This window comes from Pseudophryne corroboree, chromosome 4, assembly GCF_028390025.1.
Source record: "Pseudophryne corroboree isolate aPseCor3 chromosome 4, aPseCor3.hap2, whole genome shotgun sequence".
Lineage (NCBI taxonomy): Eukaryota > Metazoa > Chordata > Amphibia > Anura > Myobatrachidae > Pseudophryne > Pseudophryne corroboree.
Window position 1 is genome coordinate 752717051 of NC_086447.1, and position 23553 is coordinate 752740603.

At 47.9% G+C, this 23553-nt stretch overlaps 1 protein-coding gene across 2 annotated transcripts in view; it reads right to left on the reverse strand.

Annotated features, from left to right (window-relative positions):
• CRNKL1 (crooked neck pre-mRNA splicing factor 1) overlaps positions 1–23553 on the reverse strand; it is a 166720-nt gene that overhangs the window by 8521 nt on the left and 134646 nt on the right. For both annotated transcript variants that reach the window (XM_063918172.1, XM_063918171.1), the window contains one exon: positions 1097–1336. In XM_063918172.1, coding sequence (XP_063774242.1) covers positions 1097–1336 — 240 coding nt within the window. The remainder of the gene's footprint in view (positions 1–1096; positions 1337–23553) is intronic.

Genomic DNA, 23553 nt, shown 5'->3' on the forward strand with positions numbered 1-23553 from the left:
TACAGTGATCCCTACTTAGAACTGCAGCTTAAAGCACAGGCAAACTAATATACTGTATAGTGATGGTTGTGTACTGTAGATGGTGACATTTTATCAAATTCATACATTTAATGCACCCTTAATTACAATAATATACCGGATGGTAAGAAACAGGTCATATAAAAAGGGCGGCTGGTAATTACAATAATATACCGGATGGTAAGAAACAGGTCATATAAAAAGGGCGGCTGGTAAAGAGAAATATCATTATGTAAAGTATTTATGTGGTAGCAGTGGGTAAATTATTCTCAGCATTTATAAGGCACCATAAGGGTTCTGCAGCACCGTATAAGGGGAACAAGACACATAAGTACAGACATTAACATTAAAGTGTGCGGTTGGCATAATTACGTACAGAATGTGAGAGGAAGTGCACTCTGCCCATACATCTCACAATCTAAAGTCACTTCCAAAATATATATCACAGGCAATGTACAATACCAAAATATAGACGCATAAACAGGGTGCACAAGCCCATGTCAGAGATGGGCACACTATGGCAGGTTTCACTTAGCAGATAAGTATCATAGGAAAGGTAGGCCAATGACTGCTAAGAGTGCAAAAGTTTGGTACCATACAATAGTCATGTTTCTACACTTCATAAAATATATTTTGCCATTCAGCTCTATGACCACACCCATTTTTATTGTTCTGATCTGTACAGTCTTGATTAGGATATTTTTTCATTTTTCCCAAATAAATGTAGGTCCCCATTCACACCAGAATCATTTATGGAAGCATATCAGGACAACAGGGTAGAATGTAAAATGGTTGTCCACATTCAGATAGCCATCTTCCTTAGTACATGCTAACCCCCCTATGTGTAGCAGTTATATAATCCTCTAGCTGGCCAGGGTAATTGCTATCTAGCCACTGAAGTCCACTGTGAGGACTGAAACAAAAGACTCTTGTCACAAGAAACACGTTACATTGGAGGAGAGGCCAAGTCAGGTTCTACACTCAATGTACACCAGAGATTGAATGTATAACTGCATTCTAGTGCCTCCAGTATGGTTTAATCAGTATTTAAACAACACTAATACATGAGCTCACTTACTTCAGGCATATCAAGACGTGGCTGTCCAATAGCCAGCTCGTACACAGCTCGAGCTCGTTCCGTGTCACCCAGAATAGTTTCCAATTCTGCAAATTTAATCCATGTTGTACAGTTTTCTGGGGCAAATTCTAAGAACTTTTCATATAGCTTTCTGCATCTGTCAAATTCCCGAAGCTGCAATTCCAATTCTATGTAACCTTTAAATAGCTTATGTTTGGGACATTTGCCAATGGAGGTGCCCTACATGAAAGAACAGACAGATCAGAAATAAAATTACAGGCACCCTACTTAGAAATGAAAAAAAAAACGTCTTCCCATGTGAAACTGAAATGTAAAGTCTTAAAGGTATATGCAATTCACGGCGAATCGCGGCAAATTATCGCCGTTTTTTAATTCGACACAATTCGACAGGTGAATTCCGGCAGGTGGCTGCCGGAATTCACCATATTCAATGAAAAACGGATTCGACAGTCCCGCGGGCGAAAAACGGCCGATTTGCCGGATTTTGCCGCGAATTAAAAAAACGTGAAAAACCCGGAAAAAAATGGCGTGGGGTCCCCCCTCCAAAGCATAACCAGCCTCGGCTCATTCGAGCTGGTCCTGGTTTTAAAAATCCGGGGTCAAAATTGACAGCGGATCCCCCGTATTTTTAAAACCAGCACCGGGCTCTGCGCCTGATGCTGGTGCAAAAAATACGGGGGACAAAACGAGTAGGGGTCCCCCGTATTTTATACACCAGCATCGGGCTCCACTAGCTGGACAGATAATGCCACAGCCGGGGTCACTTTTATACAGTGCCCTGCGGCCATGGCATTAAATATCCAACTAGTCACCCCTGGCCGGGGTACCCTGGGGGAGTGGGGACCCCTTCAATCAAGGGGTCCCCCCCCCAGCCACCCAAGGGCCAGGGGTGAAGCCCGAGGCTGTCCCCCCCCCCATCCAAGGGCTGCGGATGGGAGGCTGATAGCCTTGAGAAAAATGTCTGAATATTGTTTTTTCCAGTAGTACTACAAGTCCCAGCAAGCCTCCCCCGCAAGCTGGTACTTGGAAAACCACAAGTACCAGCATGCTGGAGAAAAACGGGCCCGCTGGTACCTGTAGTACTACTGGAAAAAAAATACCCAAATAAAAACAGGACACACACACCGTGACAAGTACAACTTTATTACATACTGCCGACACACACATACTTACCTATGTTGACACGAAGCAGTCGGTCCTCTTCTTCAAGTAGAATCCACTGATACCTGAAAATAAAAGATAATTTTACTCACCTTCCAGCGTCCAGAGATACATCCACGTCCAGAAAATAATCCAGGTACTTGGCAAAAAAAAAAAAACGCAATGACCCGATCCTGCGGACTGACAGGGGTCCCATATTGACACATGAGACCCCTTTCCCCGAATGTGCCGGGACACCACGTGACTCCTGTCACTGAGGTCTCTTCAGCCAATCAGGAAGCGCTACTACGTGGCGCTCACCTGATTGGCTGTGCGCTGTCTGTGCTGTGACAGCGCATCACAAAGCCTCTCCATTATATTCAATGGTGGGAACTTTGCCGTCAGCGGGGGGGTTACCCGCGGTCAGCCGCTGACCGGCGGGTGACCCCACCGCTGACGCAAAGTTCCCACCATTGAATATAATGGAGAGGCTTTGCGATGCGCTGTCTGAACTCAGACGCGCAGAGCCAATCAGCAGAGTGCAAGGACGTTGCACTCGCTGATTAGCTGAAGAGACCTTTCAGTGACAGCTGTCACGTAGAGGTCTCTGCATTTGGGGAAAGGGGTCTCATGTGTCAACATGGGACCCCTTTCAGTCCGCTGGCACGGGTTTTTGCGTTTTGTTATTTTGCCAAGTACCTGGATTATACTCTGGACGTGGATTTATCTCTGGACGTTGGAAGGTGAGTATAATTTTTTAACAGGTACCCTCGGATCGTCGGAGACTGTGGCAGTCGGCGTGTCAACATAGGTAAGTATGTGTGTGTCGACAGTATGTAATAAAGTTGTACTTGTCACGGTGTGTGTGTCCTGTTTTTATTTGGGTATTTTTTTTCCAGTAGTACTACAGGTACCAGCGGGCCCGTTTCTCTCCCGCATGCTGGTACTTGTGGTTCTCCAAGTACCAGCTTGCGGGGGAGGCTTGCTGGGACTTTTAGTACTACTGGAAAAAACAATATTCAGACATTTTTCTCAAGGCTATCAGCCTCCCATCCGCAGCCCTTGGATGGGGGGGGGGGGGGGGGGGGGGACGACAGCCTCGGGCTTCATCCCTGGCCCTTGGGTGGCTGGGGGGTTACGACCCCTTGATTGAAGGGGTCCCCACTCCCCCAGGGTACCCCGGCCAGGGGTGACTAGTTGGATATTTAATACCATGGCCGCAGGGCACTGTATAAAAGTGACCCCCGGCTGTGGCATTATCTGTCCAGCTAGTGGAGCCCGAAGCTGGTGTATAAAATACGGGGGACCCCTACTCTTTTTGTCCCCCGTATTTTTTGCACCAGCATCAGGCGCAGAGCCCGGTGCTGGTTTTAAAAATACGGGGGATCCCCTGTCAAATTTCCCCCCGCATTTTTAGAACCAGGACCAGCTCGAAGAGCCCGAGGCTGGTTATGCTTTGGAGGGGGGACCCCACGCCATTTTTTTCCTTGATTTTACCGTTCCAGCTATATAAAAAAAAAAAAATACAAAAAAAAATATTTTTAAAAATATATAAATACTTGTGCCTCCAAAAAAGACAAACCAAGTACCTAATCCCTTCTAATATAAATAGATATGCTATTACCAAAAAAAAAAACACCAAAAAAAACATGTTTTAATTTTTTTTTATTGGTTTCACCCTCCAAAGTGTGGCGGATTGAAAATGACGAATTTACTGTCTAAAAGCACTGTTGTCGAATTTCCAAACTTGAATTGAATAGACTTTGGTCGAATTGCAGCATGTGTATCATTGCAAAAAAGTCGAATTTGTCAAAAGTCGAATTTCAAAAAGTCAAATTTTGAAAGTCCGTTTTTTTGTCGGAAAGTACTGAATTGCATTGTCGATTATTTTTTTTTGGCGAAAAATTCCCGAAATTCAACAATTTCGGGAATTCGACCACAATTGCATATACCCCTTAATCTGCCACACATTTTGATTGCGCAACTGCATTAACTAAGAAACAAGGAAGGAACCCTCTGTCATCTTCCAAGGACACAAAGCTGAAACAGATTAGCAAGTGTCATATGTGGGAGAACATCGCCTGCAGAAATCATGTTGTTCTTAATTGGTCTACAACTTCATGTATACAGCATGGTGTATAGCCGTGCCCACAATGTAACTAAAAATCCATATAATTCAAGCTTTGTAAAAATAGGATTTTGGTACTTACCAGGTAAATCCTTTTCTTTGAATCCATAGGGGGCACTGGAGTACTCTTGGGATATGGACGGCTTCCACCGGAAGAAGGCACTGAATAAATTAATTTTGAGACTACTCCTCCCCTCCATATCCTCGAGCACCTCAGTGTTTTTTACTGAGCCGAACAGGATCGATAGAGAGATTGACAAAAGGAGAATTACATATAACCTCACGGACAACAATAAAGTTGACACAAAACGTAACTGACAACTAAAACAGTTGACACCATAACTGATTAACATTTATTAAATTTAAACCAGTCGTGAAAGTGTGTTACCATAAGAACCACTGAACTTACTCTAAAACAGGTAAACTGCTCTGGGTGGGCGTCCAGTGCCCCCTATGGATTCAAAGAAAAGGATTTACCTGGTAAGTACCAAAATCCTATTTTCTTTTTCATCCACTAGGGGTCACTGGAGTACTCTTGGGATGTACCAAAGTTTCCCCCGTGGGCGGGAGAGCTGTTTGGCACCTGTAACACCAGGCGGCCAAAGCTAGATGCTGGTGCCGCAAACGTATCAAACTTGTAAAAGCGCACAAACGTGTGCACTGAAGACCAAGTAGCCGCACGGCAAAGCTGTGTCGTAGAAGCCCCACGACTCGCTGCCCATGACGTTCCCACAGAACGTGTGGAATGAGCTGTTACTGATGTAGGTGGCTGTAACCTAGCATGAAGGTAAGCCTGACGTATGGTCAGTTTTATCCATCTGGATAAGGTCTGCTTAGAGGCTGGCCAACCCCTCTTGGCCGCATCATAGAGAACAAACAACGTATCCGTCTTACGAACTGTAGACGTTCGGGATACATAAACGCGTAATGCGCGAACCACATCCAACGTTCCGGAATTTTCTGTTAATACCGGAACTACTATTGGTTGATTGATGTGAAAAGACGACACTACCTTTGGTAGGAAAGCGGGATTCGTCCGAAGTTCCGCTCTGTCATCATGAAAAACTAAATACGGTGACTTGCACGACAAGGCACCCAAATCTGAAACACGCCTTGCCGAAGCTAAGGCTAAAAGAAAAATCGTTTTCCAAGTGAGAAATTTAATATCCACTTGTTGTAAGGGTTCAAAGTAAAAGGACTGTAAGAAATCTAAAACCAGATTCAAGTCCCATGGCGCTGTAGGTGGAATGAATGGAGGCTGTACCCTCAGTACACCCTGCAGAAACGTATGTACCGACGGCAACAAAGCCAATTTCCTTTGAAAGTAAATTGACAATGCCGATACCTGCACCTTTAGTGTGGATAGACGTAGTCCTCCATCTAACCCCATCTGTAAAAATAACAAAAAACGGGATAATTTAAAAGATGATGTCGGAAACCTCCGAGCTTCACACCAACCTATATAAGTACGCCAGATTCTGTAATAATGAGCTGCCGTAACCGGCTTCCTAGCTCGTATCATGGTTGGAATAACAGACTCAGGAATGCCCTCTCTTCTCAAGATGGCTTTTTCAACAGCCACCCCGTCAAACGCAGCCGCGCTAAATCGGGGTAAAGGAACGGACCCTGTTGTAACAGGTCCGGACGTAGTGGGAGTGGCCAAGGATCGTCTGCGAGTAGTCCGAGGAGATCCGAGAACCAAGTTCTCCGAGGCCAATGAGGCGCTATTAGTATGACTGTGACGGACCCTCTCTTGATCCGTTTTAGCAACAGCGGGAGCAGCGGAAACGGTGGAAACCGATACACGAGGCTGTACGGCCACGCGGCTGTGAGAGCATCCACCGCCACTGCCTTTGGATCTCTCGTTCTGGACACATATCGTGACACCTGATGATTGTGGCGGGATGCCATCAGATCCACCTGAGGGTAACCCCACCTCTGGATCAACATCTGAAACACTTCTGGATTTAATGCCCACTCTCCTGGATGAAAATCCCGACGACTGAGAAAATCTGCCTCCCAGTTGTCCACTCCCGGAATGAACACTGCCGACAATATCACCTGGTGATATTCGGCCCATCTGAGGATCCGAGCTACTTCCCGCATTGCCATGCGGCTTCTCGTTCCTCCCTGTTTGTTTATGTATGCGACCGCCGTCGCATTGTCTGACTGCACCTGAACAGTCTGAAAACGAAACATGTGCACTGCTTGTCTTAGCGCATTGTAAATCGCCCGGAGTTCCAGGACATTTATAGATAGCAATCTCTCGTGATCTGCCCAGAGGCCCTGGAGCCGATAACTCTGAACTACAGCTCCCCAACCTCTGAGACTCGCGTCTGTTGAAAGAATTATCCAATTCCCGACGCCGAACCGTCTCCCTGCAGATAGATTGTGTATCTTTAGCCACCAGAGAAGAGACACCCTGACCTGTGGCGACAATCTCACCCTGTGGTGAATCTGCAGATGTGAGCCCGACCACTGTGCTAGCACCTCCAGTTGAAACGGACGTGAGTGAAATCTTCCGAACTGAAGTGCTTCGAAAGCCGCCACCATTGTGCCTAAAAGGCGAATGCACAAATGTACTGAGACTGTGCGTGGCTTGAGCACTAATTGTACCAGATGACGAATGACCTGTACTTTTTGTTGTGGTAGGTAAATTTTTTGATTTACTGTATCGAAAATCATCCCTAGGAATTGAAGTCGTTGAGACGGAATTAGCTGTGATTTCTTGAAACTGACTATCCAACCGTGCTGAACTAGTACATTGTACATTAGCAACGCATGCTGGAGAAGCATCTGTTGAGACGGAGCCTTGATGAGTAGATCGTCCAAATACGGAACAATTATTACTCCTAGGGACCTGAGATGAGCTATCATCACGGACATCACCTTGGTGAATACCCGAGGCGCTGATGAGAGGCCAAACGGCAGAGCCTGAAACTGGTAGTGGTCTCGCCTTATTGCAAACCTTAAGAAACTCTGATGAGGTGGCCAAATCGGAATGTGTAAGTACGCATCTTTGAGATCCAGCGCAATCATGAATTCCTGTGGCTCTAAACCTGCAATTACTGACCTGAGAGATTCCATCTTGAATCTGTAGTAAGTGACGTATTGATTGAGACCCTTTAGGTTCAATATTGGCCTGACTGAGCCATCTGGTTTTGGTACCACAAACAGACTGGAATAATAACCCTGCCCCTGTTCCTGCACAGGGACCGGAATCACGACTGCAGCATTCAGCAGAGACTGAATGGCCACCTGCAGAACTGCTTTCTTGTCGTCCGACACAGGCAGTCCTGTCGTGAAAAATCTCCCTGACGGAAGACAATCGAACTCTATTTTGTAACCCTCTAACACTAAATTGCGGATCCACCCATCTGTGGACGTCTGAAGCCACGCCCCCTGAAAGCTCTGAAGGCGTGCTCCCACAATTGGAGATCCGAGATGGGCTGGGAGCCCGTCATGCCACTGGCTTGTTAGTGGTCTTAGCGTCTTGACGACGTGCATTGGATTGTCGGGCACCACGTCCCCGACCTCTTCTACCAAGCGTGACCGCTCCTGTGCCCCGCCCACGAAAGGGCTGAGTTCTAAAGGATTTGAACGCCGGACCAGAATATTTCCGTTTAGGTACAGTTGTAGGCGATGGAAGAAACACAGACTTTCCTCCTGTAGCCTCAGAAATCCATCTGTCCAATTCGGGACCGAAAAGCTTCTCGCCATCGTAAGGCAATGCCTCTATACCTTTTTTAACCTCCGCCTCCGCTTGCCAAGAACGTAGCCAAAGTGCTCGTCGTGCTGTGACTAGCGATGAAGAAAGGCGAGAAGTAAGCTGACAGACGTCAGTAGAAGCTGTACATAGATATTCAGCAGCTTCCCAGATTTGATCCGCGAGAAGTATAAGATGGTCATCCTGTAGAGCCGACTTGAGCTCTTTTATCCATACCATTAATGCTTTAGTAACCCAAATGCCAACCAACCCAGGTCTCAGCAACACTCCTGCTGCTGTATACATGGACTTTAGCATAGATTCTATTTTACGATCTGCAGGGTCTTTAAGCGTAGTAGCAGTTGGTACTGGTATGGTTAACTTCCTTGTAAGTTTAGATACGGACGAATCCACCAATGGTGGGTTCTCCCATGTAGCTGTCATGGACTCTGGAAACGGGTAACTCGATTTAAATCTACGAGGTATAGAAAACCGTTTATCCGGATTCTTCCGTGTTTCCAGTAACATTTTATTAAGAGATTCCGAAATAGGAAAACACATCGGAGATCTCTGTCGTTTAGTAAAGACTACCTCATCGTTCGTCAGGGGCTCCTCAGTTTCCGTAAACTCCAGCGACTGACGCACTGCTCTGATGAGATTATCAATACCTGGGCTGTCAAAATCGTCACTATCGGACTGTTGGTCTATTTCGCCCTCCTCATACTCATGTTCAGTGAGGTCTAGCATCGCAGAAACTGGCAAATTATTAGGAAAAGGAACCTTATCCTTTCCACCAAAGGTGGACCTTTGACCAGATTGAGACTCCTCTGGTAACTCAAACGGTCTCATTTTAAACTCAGATCTTGCCGCCTCCCTCTCTTCACGAGAGGCGGCCAACTCTGATTGCAAACCAACTAATACATTTGCAAGCATAGCCCATGGAGGGTCCGGAGACGAACCTGGCTTTAATTCTGGAGTGGAAATCGTATTTGTAGCTGTATTAATAACACATACTGTACATGTGGTGGATCCATCAGGCAACACACTTTTACAGACATGACAGGAAAATTGTTTCTTAGATTTTGCTGGTGTCTTACTCATTATGAAGACAGACAATACAAACTACACACAGACAGTTTGACGACTCAGTAATAACACTAAGGTTCTTTGTATATTATCAGGCAAGTGCAGTGCACGCCAGCAAAAAAAAAAACTGATCCCCAAATTCCCCTAATACCCCTCTTAAGTAGAGATGTAATATAGGAATCCTGGAACAGACAGGAGAAACATTAAGTATGTTAATACCAAATTTTCCTTTAACGCTTAATACTGCTAATGTGTCTCCCCCCCACCCCCACGACCCCGTGTACAGCAGCGGGTCGGAGGCACCGTGGGACACACCGCATAGAGCCGTGTGAGCGGCCTATACCTGCGTAGCCAAGGCAGCGGGGAACTCATCGGCTGCAGCGGGGAACTCATCGGCTGCAGCGGCGCTGGGAGCGGCGGTCAGCGGGAGCAGAGAGCGTACTGCATAGAGCCGTGGAGCGGCCTATGCACACGCGCTCCAGGTCCAGAACACACACAGCATAGAGCCGTGGAGCGGCCTATTCCTGTGTAGACAGGCAGCGGGGAACCATCGGCTGCTGCGGCGCTGGGAGCGGCGGTGAGCGGGAGCAGAGAGCGTACTGCATAGAGCCGTGGGGCGGCCTATGCATACGCGCTCCGGGCCGTAGGATAACACACAGCATGGAGCCGTAGAGCGGCCTATACCTGTGTAGCCAGGCAGCGGGGAACTCATCGGCTGCTGCGGCGCTGGGAGCGGCGGTCAGCGGGAGCAGAGCGTACTGCATAGAGCTGTGGGGCGGCCTATGCACACGCGCTCCGGACCGCAGGATAACACACAGCATGGAGCCGTAGAGCGGCCTATACCTGTGTAGCCAGGCAGCGGGGAACCATCAGCTGCTGATGTGCTGGGAGCGGCGGTCCGCGGGAGCAGAGAGAGCACTGCATAGAGCCGTGAAGCGGCCTATGCACACGTGCTCCGGGCAGCGGCAATGTATCTAGGATGCGGCGCTGGTCCTCCATCTACCCCTAGCGTGATAATGCGCTCAGTCCCCAATACAATCACTCAACAGTGGGGCGGCAGCGTAAGCTGACCGCCCCTCTCAACATACCTGGACAGTAACAAGGTCTATGACGGGGCTTTTCATTCAAGCTCCGTCCAGCTTCTTGCAGGCAGCCAGCACGTGGTGTGAGGGAGCTCTTTACAGAGAGGTCCGACACTCACAGCTGCTCTCAGCAGCTTCCACTATCCCTGACCCACGCCTCTCAGAAGGGGGGAAAGGATGTGGCAATCATTTAAGAAAAAAGAAAAAAAATAAACTTAGAAAAAAAAATTCCAAGACTTGTGGACGAACTCCACTATGCCTTCTAACTGTGTCGAGCACAGAAAAAACACTGAGGTGCTCGAGGATATGGAGGGGAGGAGTAGTCTCAAAATTAATTTATTCAGTGCCTTCTTCCGGTGGAAGCCGTCCATATCCCAAGAGTACTCCAGTGACCCCTAGTGGATGAAAAAGAAACATACATATATACAAACATATATACATACATAGCAGTGACCGCAAAAAAACGTGATATAGCGCGTATTTTACTCCAGAATTAACAGTGTGGACCCAAAAATAAAAAAAACACACCGAGTCCTTCAGGACGCGCTGTGGCCAACGGCGCAGTCCATGTTCTGTGCTCTGTCACAGTTTCAGTTTCTCAGCAGAGGAAGGGAAGGACATTATGGAGATTGTAATCTCCTGCCCCTCCCCTCACCCTCTGCTTCACACCATACCCTGTCCTCTCCAGCGGCAGCCTGCTGTGCGTGATTGGGGGGCTATCACCTCCGGGCAGGGGATGCGGCTGTTACATTACTAGGAAAAGCCACGGTGCCCCTTTAGTAAGCTACACCAGCCAGAAGACTGCAGAGAAAGCAGCATGCGGGAGTCATGCCCACAGAAGATACCAGCCGTAGGTGGCGGGATAGTAGGCGACTGAGGGTGGGACAGGATGAGGGTGGCATGGGCAGGAATAGGATAGTCAGGTTGGAGACGAGTAGGCGGCAGCTTCTACAGGACCTAGCCCGCCCCCTTCACCCCCTCTATGATGCTGCAATGCCACTCTCTTTCCCCTTTAACCTGCCACTCTATGATGGTCATTCAGGTGCGGTCAGAGGTTCTATTATTTCTGCTTCCTTGGAAGCAGCAGCAATAGCGCTGTATGGTGATGGTGATGCACCAGGAGGAGTCTATTACATGCAGATGCCACCTGCTGCACTAGTGATCTGACCTGCATTCTAGGACACCGTATCGGATCAAAGCACTCACCATCAGGCAGCTTGTGGCACTGGTGGTGCCCCACAAGACACCCATCACAGAGGCCAGGAAATCTCCATCCTACAACGGAGACCCCTGGCCTCTTCACACCCCCTAAACAGTGGCAACACGCCTTCATTTTGCCAAACAGAGCCCGTCGCCAACCCCTCCGCACTTGAATGACTTTATAATATTTATAGTATAATCTGCTCCTCCTGTTCCAAAGACTGGGCTTGCCCCCTCCTTAGAGAATAAGCAAAGACAAGAATGACAGAAGTAGACAATCAGCGCTTAGAGGGTGTGATAAAAATCAAATAAACTGTATACATTCACCACTTTTTTCTCTTCCACGTATGTTTAAGTGGATGTATTCCTCATGTGCATGTACGGAAATTAAAGAGAGAAATATTCCATATAGTGAAGCACAGTTTAATTAATAAAAAATAATTCACAATTCCAGTTTTAACATATTTGAATACAGAAAGTGCATATAATGATATATTTGTGTGGGATCCTCAGGGAGTTGCAAAATGAACAATTACCGGCTGGGTGCAGGACTGTTAACAAACAATCCTAACAACGCATGAGTTACTTATACCCCTTTCACATCGCACAAATAACCCCACGGCATATTGCAGTGTCGACACGGGTCAGTGTGCGATGTGAAAGCACTCTGCCGGAACTAGCGGGTCGCCTGACCCGGTAATTCAACCCAGTATAAAAGGATTATACCCGGGTTGAATACCGGGTCAGGTGCAGTGTGAATGGGAGCCGTGTCGATGCGACACGGTTCCCATTCACAGCGTAGGGAGAGGCGGCGCAGGAGATGAGCTCATCTCCCAGTGCCGCCTCCACCCCCGCCCCCGCTGCGCACCCCCGCTGCTATAGCAACCGACCCGGTATATTGCAGGGTCGGAAAGCCAGCAGAGGGGAGCAAATGCCGGATCCCACCCGGTAAGTACACGTTTCTTTTACCGGGTGGGATCAGGCATTTGCGATCTTAATGCGGTATTAGATTGCCCGGGTTCAGCAGAGCATACGTGCAGATGTCTCTCCTGCCGGTCATCAGTCAGGCTCGCCGATCCCGTCTCCCCGCACGTCCACCAACGCGTTTCAACCCGCCAAGTCGGGTCTTTTTCAAGGTGTGTTATTCAAAGATACTTTGTTTGAATAACACACCTTGAAAAAGACCCAACTTGGCGGGTTGAAAAGCATTATTGGACGTGCGGGGAGCGGCAAGCCTGACTCATGACCGGCAGGAGACATCTGCACGTATGCTCTGCTGAACCCAGGCAATCTAAGTGACTCATGCGTTGTTAGGATTGTTTGTTAACAGTCCTGCACCCAGCCGGTAATTGTTCATTTTGCAGCCCCCTCCACCTTGTCACTAGCAATTTTAATTTGGAGCTGGGAAGGTATCTGGAGGGATGTCCCCAATGTTAATGTGTAGTGTACTGTAGTGACTTAGTGCAGGGAGTTATAGTGATGTAGTGCAGGGCGGGGGAAGGGGGGGGAGATGTAGTGTGGTGACGTAGTTAAGCATAGCATATAGGGTATCTAGTGCAGTGTGTAGGATGATGTAGTTCAGCACATGGGGGGGGGGTGTAGTGTATAAATGTAGCGCACCATATAGGGAGATGTAGTACAGTAGTGTAGTTATGTAGTGGAGGCTATAGGAGGGGGTGTAGTGTGGCATGTCGGGGGGGGGATGTAGCGCAGGATATTTATAGGGTGATGTAATTTAGCGCAGCATATAGGGGGAAGTGATGTAGTGCAGCAAAGTATTGTAGCATAAGGGGACTGTAGTGCAGTGATGTAGTATGTAGGGGGGGTGTAGTGCAGCAATGTATAGTGGGGAACACGCTGCTGTGAAAGGAGCATGTAATTTAGGACACACAAGGGTGCATGTGTGGAAAGGAAAACCCTGATGTGGAGTGAGCACAGCCACGGGTACTCAGTGCATTAACGTACTAACCGTCTTGCTTATCTTTAGCATGGGTGGGGGGAGGCATGTGAATGGGAGACACAAAGCATTTTTTTGCACCTGGGCCCACTACTCAATAGTTCCAACACTGTATATATGTGTAATGTCACTATAAATGGGGATGTCTGAGGGCATGTGGGGAATCTGATGGGAATCTTAGGGGTATGTAAAATGATCTAATTCCATGTGGGGTGGTCTGAGGGACAATAAAGGACACCTAAAGGCTAAAGTGTATTTAAAGGGTACAAGCTGAGGTCTGATGGACATTTAATAGACTTAATTACAATAAATTATGATGTGACCCAGAAAAAGTGAAGTAGGACCCCAATTTAATTTTTTTTTTTTTTTTAAAGTGAGGGGTCCCTGGGACCCACTTTTTTCTTTTTGCTGAGTGCGATCACTGTATATACATATTTATATTTTATATTTTGAGCAGCAAATAGACGTGAAAAAGAAAGTATACTCTTTACATATCCAAGTCCCATAATGTTATAACTGCTGTGCTAATAAAACATAAGATTTGACAGGATGCGGTCAACATCCCGCTGGACGGGATCCCGGCGGTCGAAATACCGACGCCGGAATCCCGACCGCCACAATCCCGACATATTCTCTCTCCGTGGATGTCCACGACACCCATAGAGGGAGAATATAATAGTGTGCCGAGCGTAGCGAGGCACCGTGCCCGCAGCGTGGCGTGCTAAGCGAGCCCGCAAGGGGCTGCGTTCCGCTTACCACCCCTGTCGGGATTGTGTGGTCGGGATTCCGACCGCCGGGATCCAGTCCAGCGGGATTACGTACTGATCCCGATTTGACTTATCAATTAAAAAGCTGTGTTTTAAAAATTGTAGTATCCGTTTCTATAGCAAGATAAAGGTAATCTGAACTAGATTCTGCTAACCACCTTTATTATTATTGAAATTGTAACTCCATCACAGTGAGAAACATTTACAAATGAAAAGCACTTAATGAGTGTGTCTCCCCACAAATTCACCTAAGGGTCAGAGATACATCCAGGAATCTAGTGGCCGCAGTATACATGGTAAGTGTTTACGTCGATGCCTGTACCATCAGAAAAACCATGAATGAGCATTGCTTACATGGAAGTTTAGTCAAGAGAAAGACCCTACCATCTGAAACCTCGGATGATCAAAAAAAAAAAAAAAAATTCAAAGAGTTATGGTAAAACTTACCTTTGTTAACTCTCTTTCTGTAGGATCCACAGGGTTAACCTTGGGTATGCTGGTGGAGAACAGGACTGGCACCAAACAGATTAAGCTTGTGAGCATCCCAGGATGCACTGGGCTTCTCTCCCCTCATACCATGCCCCCAAGAGGCAAACGTATCAAAGTCATAGAACCTAAGCAATGTGTGGGCAGAAGACAACGTAGCAGCCTTGCATAGTAGTTCAGCAGATGCTCCACAGCACGCTGCCCATGAAGGACCCGCAGAGCGAGTAAAGTGAATGGAGACTGTACTTGGAACAGAAATATCAGCCTGTGTGCAAGTCTGTGTACCTGATCAGCCTGCAGTGCGCGTTGCGACCTTACACACTGTGGCCGCATCCCGGAAGAATACGGCTGCAGTGGATGTTTGCAGGGGTGAACAAGGGCGTGCTGTAACAGTTTTCGGGGCGGCTGTGTGACGTCACACGCAGTCGCTCAGATTAAAAAAAACGGCGGCCAACCGCCTGACAGCGCAGCCATGCTGTGCTACCAGGGGTCAACCTTAATTTAATACGCCCACAATCTAACTGCGGACACATCAGAGGGCAGCCAGTCACACATGCTGGAAAGCCTTACCCTGTGCTGGGCGGCCCCCAGCATGTGAGGAGATGGACACAGATCTGGCTGCATATGCAGTGATCTGCGTCCATTTCTGAATCAGGTCCTAAGTTTGAAAACTCCGCTAACACTACCTTCTGCCATTTGAGCAGAGGATCCTTAGACAGAGAGGCTGGTTCAGCATCTTCTAATTGAAGTGAGAATTTAACCGCCCTAATTAATGCAGCCACATGAAATTTGGAATTTACCTCATCAGCTGAGGAGGATTCTGCTTTAGAAATCTGTTTGATCTGCAAGAGCAGATGATTCTTCTGAATCAGATAATGGTGTAAACTGTGAGGAAGGCACAATACGTTTAGTTGCAGAAATGCAGCATAGTAAGCAGCCTAACTCTGTATAGAGTTAGAGAATGAGTCCAACCATGGATGAGGGACAGGTGTGGTTGCAATAGTCTGATAAACAGGCTGCAATGGCTGCTGGAATACCATAGGGGGGGGCCATGGTGGGCTGCAGTGGCAGAGCCATATGGGGAGCCACAGGTGGGGTAGCAATATGTTCAGCAATCTTTGCCAGTAGATTAGAAAAAGAAGCCCATGGAGGCTCTTGTGCTGGCACTGGAGAAGCTGGGGTGCTCTGAGGCACCAGGCCAGCTGTGCACTGACCATCTTGTGATAAATCCTGAGATAAAACATCCATGTTACAGTTACCACATGCTACCAGAATAGGAGCCCCAGTCTGCTTAGCTTTAGTTTTGCTAGTCATGACTGTAAGGAGTATACACACCCAATATGGTAATGTGTAGAGTGTAACTGCAGCAGTATGCAACAAAGACCTTCACAAAATCAAAGTAATATGTGGCAGAATAAACCAAACACACACCGGTATTCAAGGGTTCATGTAAATAGAGAAAATACAGGGAGAGCAATCATACTGTACCATACCCTCCAACTGTACCTTTTTAATAGGTACGGTACATTTTTTTCATGGTCTGTACAGATTTTTGGATCTCCAAACTGCCATTGAAAGTATCGGAAAAGGGGCGTGGTCATGCACCATTTACCCGTGGCCACGCCCCTTTTACTAATTTGTACCGACTTTTGTGGGTAAAATGTTGGAGGGTATGCTGTACAGTGTAGAAAACAGAGAGAAGTTCAAGCAGCAACACTAGCATAAATCACATACAATGCAGAGAAACAATTTTAACTGCAATGGGCACTGATATCAACTACTCAGTCAACCTGGTAGGATGCAGCGTTGTATACAACCTGCGGTGAGTGGAGGTATACAGGGAGACTCAGCCCAACATTCCTGGAGACCTGCATAGGCTTTAAGCTATGGGTGGCCAGCATCTCAGTGAAGGAGGATGAGAGAGGAGCAGACCAAGGTGGGAAGACCGCAGTGAAATGGCACCCTGGGCTGGGGGAGGGGCGGCTGGGGCAGTGCTGGCCTCATCTGTGCTGACAAACTACTGGTACTCATGGCCTGCAAAGGGACACCAGTGCCAGTATACATATATGCCCTGGTAGTCTTCAGCGTCCGCAGGGTGCCCCATAGTCCGGGAGCACGTCAGCGACGACGGTACATCTCCTGGGACCGGTGGCATAAGGACAGCGCAATGTGCGAGTCCCGTGTAGCGGGAACCCGCCTTACCTGTCCCTCATTTGTGTCCAGTGCAGTCCCTTGGGTGTCCCCTGTGCCTCCGTGCTAGTAGAATTGAGCCAAGGGTCCCATCGAAACCAATTCATGGTGTCACGGCCCAGATGGGGTGTAAGAGTATCAGCGATGGCGTCCCTTGGACAGCCAGGCGCTGAATGCTCAAAAAAAAAAAATGAAAGGCGATCAGCTCCTGGTGGCATTGCATAAAAAAAAAATAAGAATTTACTTACCGATAATTCTATTTCTCGTAGTCCGTAGTGGATGCTGGGGACTCCGTAAGGACCATGGGGAATAGCGGCTCCACAGGAGACTGGGCACAAAAGTAAAGCTTTAGAACTACCTGGTGTGCACTGGCTCCTCCCCCTATGACCCTCCTCCAAGCCTCAGTTAGGATCGTGCCCGGACGAGCGCACACAATAAGGAAGGATTTTGAATCCCGGGTAAGACTCATACCAGCCACACCAATCACACCATATAACTTGTGATCTAAACCCAGTTAACAGCATGATAACAGAGGAGCCTCTAGAAAAGATGGCTCACTACAGCAATAACCCGATTTTTTTGGTAACAATAACTATGTACCAGTATTGCAGACAATCCGCACTTGGGATGGGCGCCCAGCATCCACTACGGACTACGAGAAATAGAATTATCGGTAAGTAAATTCTTATTTTCTCTGACGTCCTAGTGGATGCTGGGGACTCCGTAAGGACCATGGGGATTATACCAAAGCTCCCAAACGGGCGGGAGAGTGCGGATGACTCTGCAGCACCAAATGAGAGAACTCCAGGTCCTCCTCAGCCAGGGTATCAAATTTGTAGAATTTTACCAACGTATTTGCTCCTGACCAAGTAGCTGCTCGGCAAAGTTGTAAAGCCGAGACCCCTCGGGCAGCCGCCCAAGATGAGCCCACCTTCCTTGTGGAATGGGCTTTTACAGATTTTGGCTGTGGCAGGCCTGCCACAGAATGTGCAAGCTGAATTGTACTACAAATCCAACGAGCAATAGTCTGCTTAGAAGCAGGAGCACCCAGCTTGTTGGGTGCATACAGAATAAACAACGAGTCAGATTTTCTGACTCCAGCCGTCCTGGAAACCTATATTTCCAGGGCCCTGACAACGTCTAGCAACTTGGAGTCCTCCAAGTCCCTAGTAGCCGCAGGCACCACAATAGGTTGATTCAGGTGAAACGCTGAAAACCACCTTAGGGAGAAACTGAGGACAAGTCATCAATTCCGCCCTGTCCGAATGGAAAATCAGATGAGGGCTTTTACAGGATAAAGCCGCCAATTCTGACACGCACCTGGCCCAGGCCAGGGCCAACAGCATGACCACTTTCCATGTGAGATATTTTAACTCCACATATTTAAGTGGTTCAAACCAATGTGACTTTTGGAACCCAAAAACTACATTTAGATCCCAAGGTGCCACTGGAGGCACAAAAGGAGGCTGTATATACAGTACCCCTTTCACAAACGTCTGAACTTCAGGGACTGAAGCTAGTTCTTTTTTGGAACAGGGCCGAAATTTGAACCTTAATGGACCCCCATTTCAGGCCCATAGACACTCCTGTTTGCAGGAAATGTAGGAATCGACCTAGTTGAAAATTCCTCCGTCGGGGCCTTACTGGCCTCGCACCACGCAACATATTCTCGCCAAATGCGGTGATAATGTTTTGCGGTTATATCTTTCCTGGCTTTGATCAGGATAGGAATGACTTCATCCGGAATGCCTTTCTCCTTCAGGATTCGGCGTTCAACCACCATGCCGTCAAACGCAGCCGCGGTAAGTCTTGGAACAGACAGGGTCCTTGCTGGAGCAGGTCCCTTCTTAGAGGTAGAGGCCACGGATCCTCCGTGAGCATCTCTTGAAGTTCCGGTTACCAAGTCCTTCTTGGCCAATCCGGAGCCACGAATATAGTGCTTACTCCTCTCCATCTTATAATTCTCAGTACCTTGGGTATGAGAGGCAGAGGAGGGAACACATACACTGACTGGTACACCCACTGTGTTACCAGAGCGTCTACAGCTATTGCCTGAGGGTCCCTTGACCTGGCGCAATACTTGTCGAGTTTTATAAACATGTGGAAGACTTCTGGGTGAAGTCCCCACTCTCCCGGGTGGGGGTCGTGTCTGCTGAGGAAGTCTGCTTCCCAGTTGTCCACTCCCGGAATGAATACTGCTGACAGTGCTATCACATGATTTTCCGCCCCGCAAAGAATCCTTGCAGCTTCTGCCTTGCCCTCCTGCTTCTTGTGTCACCCTGTCTGTTTACGTGGGTGACTGCCGTGATGTTGTCCGAATGGATCAACTCCGGGTGACCTTGAAGCAGAGGTCTTGCTGAGCTTAGAGCATTGTAAATGGCCCTTAGCTTCAGGATATTTATGTGAAGTGATGTCTCCAGGCTTGACCATAAGCTCTGGAAATTCCTTCCCTGTGTGACTGCTCCCCAGCCTCGCAGGCTGGCATCCGTGGTCACCAGGACCCAGTCCTGAATGTCGAATCTGCGGCCCTCTAGAAGATGAGCACTCTGCAACCACCACAGGAGAGACACCCTTGTGCTTGGTGACAGGGTTATCCGCTGATGCATCTGAAGATGCGACCCGGACCATTTGTCCATCAGGTCCCACTGGAAAGTTCTTGCGTGGAATCTGCCGAATGGGATTGCTTCGTAGGAAGCCACCATTTTTCCCAGAACCCTTTCATTGATGTACTGAGACTTGGCTCGGTTATAGGAGGTTCCCGACTAGCTCGGATAACTCCCTGACTTTCTCCTCCTGGAGAAACACCTTTTTCTGGACTGTGTCCAGGATCATCCCTAGGAACAGAAGACGAGTCGTCGGAATCAGCTGCGATTTTGGAATATTGAGAATCCAATCGTGCTGCCGCAACACTACCTGAGATAGTGCTACACCGACCTCCAACTGTTCCCTGGATCTTACGCTTATCAGGGAATCGTCCAAGTAAGGGATAACTAAAATTCCCTTCCTTCGAAAGAGTATCATCATTTCGGCCATTACCTTGGTAAAGACCCGGGGTGCCGTGGACCATCCATACGGCAGCGTCTGAAACTGATAGTGACAGTTCTGTACCACAAACCTGAGGTACCCTTGGTGAGAAGGGTAAATTGGGACATGAAGGTAAGCATCCTTGATGTCCCGAGACATCATGTAGTCCCCTTCTTCCAGGTTCGCAATCACTGCTCTGAGTGACTCAATCTTGAATTTGAACCTCCGTATGTAAGTGTTCAAGATTTTAGATTTAGAATCGGTCTCACCGAGCCGTCCGGCTTCGGTACCACAACAGTGTGGAATAATACCCCGTTCCCTGTTGCAGGAGGGGTACCTTGATTATCACCTGCTGGGAATACAGCTTGTGAATGGCTTCCAAAACTGCCTCCCTGTCAGAGGGAGACATCGGTAAAGCCGACTTTAGGAAACGGCGAGGGGGAGACGTCTCGAATTCCAATTTGTACCCCTGAGATATCACCTGAAGGATCCAGGGGTCTAATTGCGAGTGAGCCCACTGCGCGCTGAAATTCATTGAGACGGGCCCCCACCGTGCCTGATTCTGCTTGTAAAGCCCCAGCGTCATACTGAGGGCTTGGCAGAGGCGGGAGAGGGCTTCTGTTCCTGGGAACTGGCTGATTTCTGCAGCCTTTTTCCTCTCCCTCTGTCACGGGGCAGAAATGAGGAACCTTTTGCCCGCTTGCCCACGAAAGGACTGCGCCTGATAATACGGCGTCTTCTTATGTTGAGAAGCGACCTGGGGTACAAACGTGGATTTCCCAGCTGTTGCCGTGGCCACCAGGTCTGAAAGACCGACCCCAAATAACTCCTCCCCTTAATAAGGCAATACTTCCAAATGCCGTTTGGAATCCGCATCACCTGACCACTGTCGTGTCCATAACCCTCTACTGGCAGAAATGGACAACGCACTTAGACTTGATGCCAGTCGGCAAATATTCCGCTGTGCATCACGCATATATAGAAATGCATCTTTTAAATGCTCTATAGGCAATAATATACTGTCCCTATCTAGGGTATCAATATTTTCAGTCAGGGAATCCGACCACGCCAACCCAGCACTGCACATCCAGGCTGAGGCGATTGCTGGTCGCAGTATAACACCAGTATGTGTGTAAATACATTTTAGGATACCCTCCTGCTTTCTATCAGCAGGATCCTTAAGGGCGGCCATCTCAGGAGAGGGTAGAGCCCTTGTTCTTACAAGCGTGTGAGCGCTTTATCCACCCTAGGGGGTGTTTCCCAACGCACCCTAACCTCTGGCGGGAAAGGATATAATGCCAATAACATTTTAGAAATTATCAGTTGTTATCGGGGGAAACCCACGCATCATCACACACCTCATTTAATTTCTCACATTCAGGAAAACTACAGGTAGTTTTTCCTCACCGAACATAATACCCCTTTTTGGTGGTACTCGTATTATCAGAAATGTGTAAAACATTTTTCATTGCCTCAATCATGTAACGTGTGGCCCTACTGGAAGTCACATTTGTCTCTTCACCGTCGACACTGGAGTCAGTATCCGTGTCGGCGTCTATATCTGCCATCTGAGGTAACGGGCGCTTTAGAGCCCCTGACGGCCTATGAGACGTCTGGACAGGCACAAGCTGAGTAGCCGGCTGTCTCATGTCAACCACTGTCTTTTATACAGAGCTGACACTGTCACGTAACTCCTTCCAACAGTTCATCCACTCAGGTGTCGACCCCCTAGGGGGTGACATCACTATTACAGGCAATCTGCTCCGTCTCCACATCATTTTTCTCCTCATACATGTCGACACAAACGTACCGACACACAGCACACACACAGGGAATGCTCTGATAGAGGACAGGACCCCACTAGCCCTTTGGGGAGACAGAGGGAGAGTTTGCCAGCACACACCAGAGCGCTATATATATATATATATATATATACACAATTCCAGCAAAGAACGGCACTCAGAGACAACACTTCAGCAAAGATGTATTCCAAATCATCAACGTTTCGGGGAGACAATCCCCGTCGTCAGGATAAATACAAAGCACATTGACAAACACAAACATTCACTTACCCTCCTAAAATACCCAAGCGGTGTTCATTGCCGCCAATCGCTCCGTGCACGCCCGCAGCTCACATTGCTTCCGCCGACGTCTCTGTCCCTCCACTTCCGGAAGCCACCGTCCCTATAGGAACCACAGCTTGCGGTTCACCACATCTCCGGCTGCGTTCCAGCGGCGGAGGGGGAGACGCAGGACATGTAAACAGAGGAGGCAGGGCTGTGACAAGGGAGAGGCGGACATAGAATGAGACACTGAACATAAAACATAAAACATAAAACAGTACACAGTATCAAAAACAATGTGTCAAATATGTCACAAGTTGTAAATAATAAACACAATAATGAAAAACCAAGGTTACACAAGCATATTCCAATTAATTTTTTCATTGAGACCGCCAGGGGCACATGTACCCAGTCTCATGATCCACTTGGTTTCTTTAACCAATAAAGACTTAGCACGATCACCTCCCCTTAAGCTAAGTGGGACGTGATCAATAATGAAATACCGAAGTGACTCCAATGGGTGGCGTGCACACTTAAAGTGTTTGGCCACCGGTTGGTCAATTGGTTTACCTTCCAACGTGAGTTTGATGGCCGATCTATGTGCGGCCATCCTTTCGGAAAATTTTCGTATGGTCTGACCGATGTACATAAGACCACAGGGGCAGATGATAACATATACAACAAACATAGATGTACAGGTTAACACAAACCTGATATCATATGTTTTGTTGCAATGGGGATGCTTAAAAGATTTGCAGTTCAACATAAATTTGCATGTCGCACATCCACTACAGCGGTAACAACCATTAGGTTTATAGTGAACATTAGGGTGTCTAGAGACTCCCATACCAGTGATATCAGTTCTCACCACACGATCTCTGATGTTACGGCCCCGACGAAACGACATCAGAGGAGTGGTGCGGTGGAACACTTTTAACTCAGGGTCAGAGGACACAATGGGCCACAAGGCCTTAGTGGCTCTGCTGACACCTCCACTAGACGAAGTATAGTCACTGGAAAAGGGGATGCGACGAGTAAGCTGTCTGAATTTAGGTTCCATAAGGGATTGCCGGGACAAGCCCAACACTTCCTCTTTCTGTCTTTTAAGCATAGCCATATCATATCCACGTGAGGCAAACCTATGGACCAGAGAGTCAAGTTCTGCAGGAACTTTAGAAGGGTCTGATGCTATCCGGGCTACACGCATCATCTGTGACCGAGGGAGCCCATTTTTGAGGGGCACAGGATGGTGACTGGACGCCAATAATAGGGTGTTCCGATCGGTTGGTTTATGAAAAACCTCAGTTGACAGGCAGCCATTCTCTAAGTGAATCTTCACATCAAGAAAATGGATGTCCGTCAAACTGCACGAGTATGTAAAATTAATTGGAATATCCGAGCCATTAACTCTATCAATGAATTCCACAAACCTATCAAGACCTCCACCCCACAATAGAAAAATATCATCGATATAGCGACAATATAGCAAAATATTGTCGCCTATCGATGAATCAGCAAAAAAGATGTTTTGCTCTTGCTCAAACATAAAAATGTTTGCATATGACGGGGCCACAGGGGACCCCATCGCACAGCCTCTAAGCTGGAGA